We start from the raw sequence: 12,000 nt of genomic DNA on the forward strand, positions 1-12,000 counted from the left end.
GCCCACTGTGGGGGGGAAGGGGAAGGGGCGACAGGTGGTGTGGTGTGTCCGCTGGCCCTACTCTGCTGCCAGCTAAAGGTGACGCTTGCAAATATGTGGGCATCTGTGGATTCCACAGGAATCTCTTCCATAACTCCATACATATTCATCAACTAGTGCACCAAGATGAATCACACTAGAATGTTGGTTACCCCTGTGTAGCCACATACCCCCTGCTAGTGACCCCTGCATCCATAATACTTCTCCCCAAAAAGCGACCTTGTCCCCCAATGTGACTCATGAACATTCATCCCGCCGCACTTGATTTCTTCCTTTTGTGGCGTATTTTTCTTGACATTTAAATTTTTAAATTTTACTGCATTGTTAAGAGCTATTAACATAAGCGTTTCGCCGCACCGCTATAACACCTGCTAAACTGTGTACGCGACCAATATGATTTGATTTTGGTTTGAACAACAAATCTCTGCTTCCTCCCGAGCTTGTTGTTGCTGTGGCTGGCCCATGATCAGGCTAGAGCATATCTCTGCCCTTCCGAGGGATCTGTCTATGTACATATGAAAGACTGGCCATCTGGTGACCCACTCACCCCTCCTCTAATGCACACCATGATATCCCCCAAAATCACTGACCACGTGTCCTCTCAAAGTGACCGTTCATCACATTCTGCATGGTGATGGTGATTGTCTCATTTCCATTCATCACAACCTTCAATATATTGGCATTATTAGTATACCACATAACACAATGCCACAAGCCCCAGTCATGCTGCAGCCAAATAGAGTAAAATAAAAGTCCCCTGTGGTCCAAAAACTGAGATAAGAGGCGAAGCAGCTAGCTGGTGTGTGAGCGGACATGTTTGTTTTGTCTCCCAGAGGAGAAGGAGTGTGTGTGACTCACAATCGCACTTCCCGCTCCAGCCAGGCGACAACCGTGGCGGTGAGCTTTGCTCCGCAAGAGTCTTTAGACTAGGACCCTGCCGCTACCCCCACCCCTCACCAGCATGCCGCGGCCACACCGGCATTGTTCCAGCTCAGCAACTTGGTTAGCCGACCTTGGGCCCTTCTGCCTCCCCTGCCCCAACACACAGACAACATAATTACAGGAATGTGTCTCTGCCGCTCAGCCAAGCTTGGACTGACCAAGAGAGAGGGACTGAGAGATGGAGATAAAGGGTGCATGGACACAGAGAGAAAGGCAGAATGGGAAAAGGACCCTTCTGCATAATCACCCTTCCCCCCTCTCTTACTGGTTTAATGGAATATCCCGGCCGGCAGACTGTAGACAGGGATTAACCCTCTCCTGGCCTGCCCTCCCCCCGGTCTGACACTGCAGGGATGATATGGCAGTTTTGTACGCAACTGCAACGACCCCCATTTAGAGATCTGCATTAGTGTTAAAGAGATCAGATTTGTTGCTCTGTTTCGGGTTATTACAATGCATCACACACAGCGTAACTCATTCCCTGGCTTGAGTGCATTGGATTGCACTGAATAAAGAGCCGTCCTCTCAGCCGGATGCAATGAGGTGGAGGCGGAGGAGGAGAAAGCTGTGAGTGCCTTGTGGGAGGAATCTCAAATGGTGCAGCACTTTGGCAGCCATCCACCTAGCAGCATCTATATCACAGGGACTCTTTCTGTATGATCAGTTTTTGGAGGTCAGGGGGAGAGTGAGAGAAAAGGGAAAATAAATCCCAGCTCTGAACCAGAGGCAACCGGCCTTTTTATGATGCGTAATCATTATGATGGTAATGCTTTAATCTCAGTGCCTGTAGCAGCAAACTGAAGGTCAACCTTATCATTAGGCTACTTTGATACGGACCAGCAACGATCTTCGTTCTCTCATTCCCTCTACGCCACCTGTATGTATCCTTTCACATCTTCACTGTCCTTCCACCACCATACAAGCCAAGGTCAGGCTATTACTCTCTGTCCACTAAGCAGTTCACACTCCTTTTCAACCCCACAAGGGAGAGGGGAAATTGCTTTCTGATTGCTTCAACATCATTAGTGAATAGTGATCTTAGTGATTCCCTGTGGGGCACTGAAGGGATTTGTTAGCTCTTTCTCATTACATGACGGCTGACTGGTCCACAATTGTTTCAGATGGTTTCTCTTTACCTGGCAAACCTGTACTATTAAATGTTAGAGAAAAAAAACGTGATATCAAATCATGGTGTCTTCAGATTCCCGTTTTTCACACCGAATTATATTATCTTTCTCCTGCAGACGTACTCTGGCCTCTTCTGTGTGGTGATAAACCCCTACAAGTACCTACCCATCTACTCCGAGAACATCATAGAGATGTACAGGGGGAAGAAGAGACATGAGATGCCCCCTCACATCTACGCCATCTCAGAGTCTGCCTACAGATGCATGCTCCAAGGTAGGTCTCAATTGGTTATGGTTTATCCCTCCCTTTACCGCAACCATCAATGTCAATGGACAAAATATGCGCATATGTTTGCTACACAGAGAAATTGTATGAATGATCTGAATCAGTCTACTGGAACCAGAAAGTCAAAGCTAACCAGTTGTTTTGGGATTAAGGCTGTTGTTGAGTGGCAGTCAACCGGTAGGTACAGAACATACTGATAAAAGGACAGGCTTGTCTCTACTGTGGCAGGTGCACTTATCTCCCAGGTCTGTGATGTTAAGTGGAGCCTGATTGGATCATTTGTCATGTTAATTGTACAATGTCAGTTCCCATAGGGCTAGATGTTGTTGTTGTGTTTCAATTTAAACTGTTGCTAGGGGATGAACAGGTATTGGGCCTTTATGTCGTCATTTTAGTTTTGTCGTTTTGTTTGGGGGGGGGGGGGCTTCTGTAAATTGTCGAAATGTTACCTTTCCCCCTGTTGCATTTGGCAGGGCATCTCCGTTAGCTCTACTGTTACAATACTCAAGGCTTTCGCTCTTTCGCTCTCAAGTTACCGAACCAAAACAAGCCACGTGTCGCCATCGCCAACGCTCATAAAAGTTGTTTAACAGTCGCCCTGTGATTTACGGGATTACTACTCAATTTCAACAACTTTAGGGCCATTCATTTCACTAGAAGGCTTAATTGAAACCATCAGCTGAACCATGGTTTGTTGCATACTAAAGTCGCCCCCAATTATTTTGATGTAGTGCACTGGCCAACTCTGTATTATTTTGTAGTTGCCCTAAATTCATGCAAGCATCTCGAGCATTATGGTATCAAATGGCACGCATTGAGGAAAAAGGGCTCTGTGGAAACAGTCCAAAGGAGCTGGTCTTATTTCTCTGTTCATATTTCCACCTCCAGAGAGAAATTAAGTTTGCCAGCAATGTCTAGAATGTGGGGAGCACAGTGGAAAGGGGAAGTGAAGGATGACTGGGTTTTTTTTCCATTAAGTGCTGATACCTCAGAACTATGCACTTCTCAGCACCACTATGGGCTATAAGCACCAATGGGTCTAAATCTCAGCTTGAGAACCCAAAGCCTTTAGTCACTGCAGAGAGAATCCACTTCAGACCTCTTCAGATTGCCAGAGGCTTTGACTTTGTGTCTGACATGGTCAAAGTATGTTGATGCACCGCAAGTGTTGGGTGAAGAAAAACATACACCAAAAGCTTTATTAGAATTGCATCTGATTCCATAACACAAGAAGGGTGAATCTATGTTACACAAGTAGAGTCACAATCCTGTATGTGATTTTAAATCCAGCTTGTAATAGACTTCATCCCATTTTGGTTGGTTTTTACTCAACTGTAAATCTACCAGGGGTTCGTGATGAGGGAGAACTTATCTCCTGCAGCGTCTACTAGCCTATAGGTTCTGCCCAGCAGGAGAAGCCTGCATAACCTTCTATTCCTCGCATCAGTGGAAAAATAGTGAAAGGCAGAATTGATTTACAAGGAGCTGCTTAAAGGAAGCACCCATTTCTCTATCTCTCTCCATCATTCTAGTGCCAGTAACCTATCGCTTCTTTCAAACCACATGCTCCATCTTTTTCCATTGCTTTACCCTCTAATTGCCAAGGTTCTTGGCTTTCTCTGAACAACTCTGTTTTATCTTGGAATTTATTAATCACATTTTTTGTCTGTTGATATTTGGTTTATTTAATGTCTTTTGTATCTTATACTCCCAAGTAGAAATAGCCACATTATCTGTCCTGTCCCAGATACCCGTTATCTGTCCTGTCCCAGACTCCTGACTTAACCAACATCATTCCAGGCAGCAAACAATCCTTCCCAGTCCCCCTTTCTCTCCCACTCTAATTTATCCCGAGGTTTTACACCAGCGTGTGTTTGTGTTTGCACAGCTCCTCTTGACCTCTTAACTCTTTTTCTGGATCTTGGGGCGAGGGGCAGCTCCCTAGCGATACTATCACGGGACAAACTCTGGATGTCCATAGGGCTGTGCTATTGGTGTGGATGCCCATCATGGAGCACCATCCCATGACTGTCACAACAACAGACATCATAGAGAGATGTCTGAGAGATGTCTCTCTTTCCCTCTGCCTGATATAGCTGGGAGGCACGCCAGGCTGGGAGCTGTGACTGGGACCAGACCAGTGAGATCAGAGAGGGTGACCTGCATTTGGCAGCACAATGGGACCTTTTGTCTCTGTGACGAGGGCTTGTCCGTCCAGTGGGGGTCGGTTGTGACGAGTTGGGCAGTCCCGTCATCCAGGCCCTGCCTGGTGTCAGTTTAGACAAGGAGGAAGCTCCCTCTCAGTGTGGAGAATGTGTGCATTGACACCTCAAGTAGTGTCCTCTGTGAAGAATCTCTTCAAAGACACTGGTTGGATGTACTGGTAATGTAGTGGTAATTCCACTATCGGACATGGCATGTGCATGCAAATACATAGTGCTTCCCCAATCATACTTTAGTTATGAGCCCTACTTGTCCCATGACCCAGTGAGTTTTTCCCATTACCCCCTTCACACCCTCCAGCTTTCTCACACCCTGAGCATCTGCATGGATGTAGCGGTGGGGTGCAGGGACTGGAGACTTGGACTCGGAGTAAGTACCATTTCAAATCCAAATCATTTCTTTGTTTTCGCCTCATTTCACCCATTTAAATGAGGCATCGGTTTCTACCAATAACCATTTTAGAAATGAAAGGATACCTCTCAGGACCTGAAGTTCCTATGAACTTTTATGCAGGCTTGTCACAGTGGTAGTCATCGCCAGTATAGTCATCATGGCTAACCAGCCAACCAGCGGTTTCGCTCAACAGGACGTTTGTATGTTGGAGATTAGCAGATGCCAGCTGCTGCTCTGCCACTGAGCAGGTCTATAACCTGATTCAGTTCAGTGATTATGCGCTGGTACCCTGTACTGATTGTATGAAAATGTCGCTGGATCACCGCATACTGTTATGGATATCATCACGGCATTATCTCAGTGCCATGATTTCATCCCTAAATGTTGTGATAGTGATGATAGTATCACATGTCCCTTTGGACATTGAAATTCAAATTTAGCCACGAGGAACAGGCATTTGCTTCATGTCATGTATTACGTTAAGTATACTTAACATGAACAATGCACATTGGTCAACATTTCTGCAACTGTGCCAGATTTAGCCAGCCGGATAATTTTCATCTGTCGTCCCTGGGCAGTTTATCTTCACAGTTTGTAGGCCTCACATCTTCATCCAAGGAAGTCAACTTCCAGACAGTCAAATAAAGTTATTGGCTAAAAGATGTCTAAACCTTTCCAGGGGCCAGTCATTATCCCAGCATTTCTGAGATGCCAGCCAATGTCCAGATGGAGGGTTAAATGAGGTGTAACGTTATAAAGCCCTGGTTGTGTAACTCCCCCCACCACAACTAGACCCACACATCTGCCATTAATTACTTCTCCAGATACTTTCCATAATCTCCCTCGTTGCTCTGGACTGATGGCGTCCAGTCAGTTACAAGGGGCTAATTTGAACATTTCTGGAACGTGTCATTAAGAAATGCGAAGCGCTGATGTTCTCTTGAATGAAACCATGTGTTGGTTGAGAGAAGAAACGCCCATGTCAGCATGGGGGGGATTTCAAGAGTGGACTGAACTCGCATCAACAGCAACACTGTCCCTTAGCAACATCGTTGTCCAACAGCAAGGCTTTGTGAGATTGAAGAGAAGAATGGCCTCTGTAAGGACTCTCCCTTGTGTTTGGATAGGCCATTAGGTCCCCTCAAGGCAGATCTATATTGGCCTCATAAGCTTTGAGCAATAAGCCTACATTTGTCTCATGGGAACCCTCTCTGTCACTAAATGAACTCATGTCTTTGATAATAGTCTCAAAGATAACGAAATGTTAAGTAAATAGTGTGGAGGAAAGTTTCCGTGGATGGAGACCTCATGTACAATGTACGGTCTAGACTCAAAGCGATTGTGGGTGTGTTATTACGATGTAGGCCTCGTGTGTACACTCTGGGACCCGCTGCATCCCTTGACCCACTTGGTACCAATAAGACCTGTAATGGTTTTTATGGCCAACGTTCTTTTGAAAAGAATCCAAGGCTTTGTGGCTAGCCCGCCTCGTCCATCCTGCGAGTACTAGAACACACTGAGTACACACAGAGATTGTTGTTAGTCTATTGAAAAAGAGACCTGCTACATTTTTTAAGGAATTCCAAGTAGAGCCAAGAAAACACAGGCTTGATCAAATTTTCTGAATCAAATCAAATCAAATTTGATTTGTCACATGCAACAGAATACAACAGACCTTACCGTGAAATGCTTACTTACAAGCCCTTAACCAACAATGTAGTTCAAGAAATAGAGTTAAGAAAATATTTACTAAATAGACTAAAGTAAAAACAAATTGTCAAAAAGTAACACAAGAAAATGACATAATCTGTTGTTTTGGTGAGTGTTCTCTTGCTTTTACCTGGTTCAGAAGAACATGGATCAGATGCAGTTATGGATGCTGATAGTACTTGATAAATTACGGTACTGATTAATGTGTTTAATCAAATTCAATCCCGCATTTCCTCTACGCTCTTAGAAAAAAGGGTTCCAAAAGGATTCTTCGGCTGTCCCCCCCTAGGAGAAACCTTTTTGGTTCCAGGTAGAACCACTTATGGTTCCATGTAGAATCGTCTGGAAAGGGTTCTACATGGAACCCAAAGCTGTTCTAGTTGGAACCAAAAGGGTTCTACCTGGAACCAACAAGGGTTATTCAAAGGGTTCTCCTATGGGGACAGCTAAGGAACCCTTTTAGGTTCTAGATAGTGTACCATGGGATTGTACCATGGTTCATGGGATTTTTTTAGCCTAATAGTTGGAACAGGTTGTGTGCACCATGGGATTTTTATTAGCCTAATAGTTGGAGCAGCTTTGATTGAGTTAGCCTGCTCTGTTGCTTTTCTCATATGTCATGGAATTGAGATAACATTTGTCCCATTCCCCCCCCCCCCCAATTTCCAAGTCTTTGTGGCCCTAAACTCATTCAACCTGCAGGGAATTTTTACCCTGAATATCAGCAGATTCAGCACTCCTCTGATGTTTCCAGCTGCCAAACATGGGAATGATGTCCCTGGAGACACTCTGCAGTCTGAGCACCTAAACGACCGTGCCCTCCAGACACAGCAGAGGTCTAGCTGTTTCTTTAGCCTCCCCTGAGATCCACGGCAGGCCCGGCAATACTGCAGCACACAGCTATTTTCCCTAGAGATATAATACGAGCGTGGTTGATGTCATAAACCTATAAAGTTCTGGAATATGCTGACAATGATCCATTTCTATGGCCCTTCCCCTCTAGGGTTTTTAAAACAGCTGGCATTAAGCCAGTGGAGCCAAATGCTCCACCATCACTATGCCAACGCTCCACCATTATTATACCAACGCTACTTTGTACCACATTGAAGAAGCTAGAGAATATCCATTACCCTTGTTTCTTGCAGTGACCAAACCTCTCTGCTGGCCATTACAGTTCAATGGCAAGGAATGCAGGGGTGGCCATTGGGCTGCTGTATATCCTCTGGGTGAATAAAGAATAAATCATTGTCTGCAGAGGTGGGAGGAGGCTAAGAGGACTCCTAATGGGCCTGGGAGGAACGAAGCCACACAGGACACTGAGAGGGCAAGACCTGCTGATTACCCGTTTCCTTTTCTGTCCGGGGTTAGGGTGAGACTGACTGCAGCTATAGCCAAGTCATCCCTTTTCTGTTGTGTTTTTGGTTTTTGGTTCTGTAGTGACAGTTCGAGGATAGCGAGAGAGGAATGACGTTAGAACATTGAGGAATGCGTTTGATCTCACCCGTGGAATTCAGCCTCGGTCAGGCCTGGATTGAACGATACAAGGGATGGGAAATGTAATCTCTGTCTAAGTGACGTTCACAAGAACCCTCTCAACGTTCCATGGTGTCCAAAGTGTTCAGTATGCTACATGTGCTTCTCCCTTTGAAACACCTTTCATGTTTCGTCTTGAATTTAATTTATTAGAACATCTTGGCTCAGGAATACAATGGCTTCAGATCAGTAGCCCCAGGTCTACGTTCTCCCCTTTGTTTTGGCCTTGGTTTGGACTGAGCCCTGGTCGCTAGAGGAATGTGGTCTCCCGTGCTCTAAGGGGGCCTTTCTGACGGTCCGGCAGGTGGTCTTGTGGCTGGCCTCTCTCCGGGAAGCTGTCGATGAGATCACAATCAGTCCCTCAGTTTGTGTGACTAATGAAAAATTACTTCAAACCACTACCCGCCAAATTCCTGCGCGGTGCGTTTGGTCGCCCGTCTCGGGTCAGCTGGTTCTGTTTCTCAGCCAGGCCTGAGCCACATTGGCTGTCCACTCATCTGAAGAAAATACACAATGTGCCGTGCTCACGGTGAGAATTCCTCTCTGTGTTGTCACCCAGCATGGATTGGTTTTTGGCAGAGCTAGCATACAGTAAATGACCCTGTTCAATGTCCTCAGGGCCTTGGTAAGCTCTTAATAATGGGCTACTTTTTTGTCATCAGACTTTCAACTGCTGGGTTTTTCAGTCCGTCTCACGATAGGGGAAAAGATATTGAACGTCTCTATTACTTTACCAGAATGGCAGGTGTGTGTTACCTTGCATTATACCCCATGATCGAAGTATTCTAAATATTGAAGTAGGACAAGGCCTCAGGCTCTGGCTTAATTGAGATTCCCTTCCCTTACTTTCTGTCACTCCTCATCACTCCCTCTGTCCTTGCTGTGGCAGCTGTAGTCCAGTAGTACACAACCTGTCTCCTGTAATTTATCTCACTCCTGAGGTAAATATTAAACACAGATTTCCTAAATGTGTACTGTACCAGGTGCCTTGGTCTGGGTCATGTAAACAACACACACTGAATAAATGTCCAGATGTCCGGGGCTGTCTAACTTCTCAAAATGATGAATCTGTCTAGCTAGCCTAGCCTATCACATTTCCCTTCTAAGGACCCATTTCTCAGGAAAGATCCACGTTGGAAATGGGAAACTAGATTTGCTGGGTCTGTCTATTTTTTTTTATTTCCCATCTGTAAGTTGATGTTGGTGGCTGAGGACCAACTCCTGGTTCTGCCCATATCAGAAGCCCTGCCACTGCTGTATAATGGCCCCATATCAGAAGCCCTGCCACTGCTGTTTAATGGCCCCATATCAGAAGCCCTGCCACTGCTGTTTAATGGCCCCATATCAGAAGCCCTGCCACTGCTGTTTAATGGCCCCATATCAGAAGCCCTGCCACTGCTGTTTAATGGCCCCATATCAGAAGCCCTGCCACTGCTGTTTAATGGCCCCATATCAGAAGCCCTGCCACTGCTGTTTAGTGGCTCGATATCAGAAGCACTGACACTGCTGTTTAATGGCCCCATAGCAGAAGCCCTGTCACTGCTGTTTAATGGCCCTATAGCAGAAGCCCTGCCGTTGCTATTTAGTGGCCCCATAGCAGAAGCCCTGCCGCTGCTGTTTAATGGCCCGATAGCAGAAGCCCTGCCACTGCTGTTTAATGGCCCCATATCAGAAGCCCTGCCGCTGCTGTTTAATGGCCCCATATCAGAAGCCCTGCTGCTGCAGTTTAATGGCCCCATATCCGAAGCCCTGCCACTGCTGTTTAATGGCCCGATAGCAGAAGCCCTGCCACTGCTGTTTAATGGCCCCATATCAGAAGCCCTGCCGCTGCAGTTTAATGGCCCCAATCAGAAGCACTGCCACTGCTGTTTAATGGCCAGATAGCAGAAGCCCTGCCGCTGCTGTTTAATGTCCCCATAGCAGAAGCCCTGCCGCTGCAGTTTAATGGCCCCATATCAGAAGCCCTGCTACTGCTGTTTAGTGGCCCCATAGCAGAAGCCCTGCCGCTGCAGTTTAATGGCCCCATATCCGAAGCCCTGCCACTGCTGTTTAATGGCCCCATATCAGAAGCCCTGCTACTGCTTAGTCGCCCCATATCCAAAGCCCTGCCACTGCGGTTTAATGGATGTTTCAGGGGCCAGGGGCTTTGCCTCTTAGACCCCATTCACAAGCAGGCACGCCACAGTGTTTGTTTTTGTGAGTGTTATCTTGACTGCTTTAAGCACAGATGACGGCTAACAGAGACCAGGCACAGAGGAACAGTCCAAAACCCTCTATTGACCGCCTGCCAGCTGTTTGCTGTCGAAGACAGCTTTGCAGGCTGTGAACGCCTCTTGACCAATCATAATGCCTTGCCGGAAGTAACTGTTTTATAATGAGATCGTAACAGAAAGGGGGAGAGGATTGGTGCATGCAGGCTATGTCAGAGAGAACATACACAGTGTACAAAACATTAGAAACATCTTCCTAATATTGAGTTCCCCCCTTTTGCCCTCAGAACAGCCTCAATTCGTTGGGGCATGGACTCTACAATGTGTCGAAAGCGTTCCACAGGGATGCTGGCCCATGTTGACTCCAATGCTTCCCACAGTTGTGTCAAGTTGGCTGTATGTCCTTTGGGTGGTGGACCATTCTTGATGCACACAGGAAAACGTTGAGCGTGAAAAACCCAGCAGCATTGCAGTTCTTGACACACTCAAACCGGTGTACCTGGCACCTACGACCATACCCCGTTCAAAGGCACGTAAATCTTTTGTCTTGCCCATTCACCCTCTGAATGGCACACATTCACAATCTGTCTTAATTGTCTCAAGGCTTAAAAATCCTTCTTTCACCTTTCTCCTCCCCTTCATCTACACTGATTAAAGTGGATTTAACAAGTGACATCAATAAGGGATTATAGCTTTCACCTGGATTCACCTGGTCAGTCTATGTCATTGAAAGTGTAATATTTTCTACAAATAGTGTAAATACAGTATAATCTGACTAGACCCTTAAGCACTGCTGGAGTCCTGCCCGATGTACAGGCTTATAACTGCTCCTGAGGTGTTATACTAACAAACTAACCACTCTAATGCTTTAATGGGGGACAGCTTTTCCATACCTCTCCACACATTGTAGACTGCAAAATTGGCCAATTCCAGCAATCCTTCGCTTCCCTGCTTGCTGAATTACAGTCAAACTGTCAACAAAGTTTTAGGATGTTGGACCTGGTCCTTCTGAATGTACAGGCCAGGGCAACAAAACCCACATCTCATTTTATTGTGGAAAGGCTGTAAACACCGAATGTTCCTCAGTCAGTCAAATGGATAGAGCAGTCCATACATGGTCAGTACAGGTGTTTTCTGTATATGGCCAGGGATTTGTCCATACATGTTCAGTACAGGTGTTCTTCTTATATGGCCAGGTATTTGTCCATACATGGTCAGTACAGGTGTTCTTCTTATATGGCCAGGTATTTGTCCATACATGGTCAGTACAGGTGTTTTCTGTATATGCCCAGGTATTTGTCCATACATGGTCAGTACAGGTGTCGTCCATCCATACAGTAGATGTGAACGAGAGGCTTGCCTTCTGCCTTAGAGTCTAGAGTGAAGCCGAAATCACAGACGCCTGTCAACGGCGTGAAAAGTTGTGTGCGAGAGTAGCGAGCGTCAATTCACATACACTGTATAGCGTATGCCAATGAAAATCCATAATAAACAGTTATCTATGTTCCCTACGAAGCCCCTGAGAGTTATTGTTCTG

At 46.0% G+C, this 12,000-nt stretch overlaps 1 protein-coding gene across 14 annotated transcripts in view; it reads left to right on the forward strand.

Moving 5' to 3' along the window:
- The window catches only part of LOC106587011 (myosin-10), a 95,133-nt gene that overhangs the window by 16,888 nt on the left and 66,245 nt on the right, over positions 1-12,000 (forward strand). For all 14 annotated transcript variants that reach the window (XR_001324341.2, XM_014174807.2, XM_014174832.2 and 11 more), the window contains exon 3: positions 2,226-2,382. Coding sequence is in view for 13 of the 14 variants with exons in the window: in XM_014174807.2 (XP_014030282.1) it covers positions 2,226-2,382 (157 nt within the window). In the remaining variant the exon portion in view is untranslated. The remainder of the gene's footprint in view (positions 1-2,225; positions 2,383-12,000) is intronic.

Source organism: Salmo salar, chromosome ssa02 (genome assembly GCF_905237065.1).
Source record: "Salmo salar chromosome ssa02, Ssal_v3.1, whole genome shotgun sequence".
Lineage (NCBI taxonomy): Eukaryota > Metazoa > Chordata > Actinopteri > Salmoniformes > Salmonidae > Salmo > Salmo salar.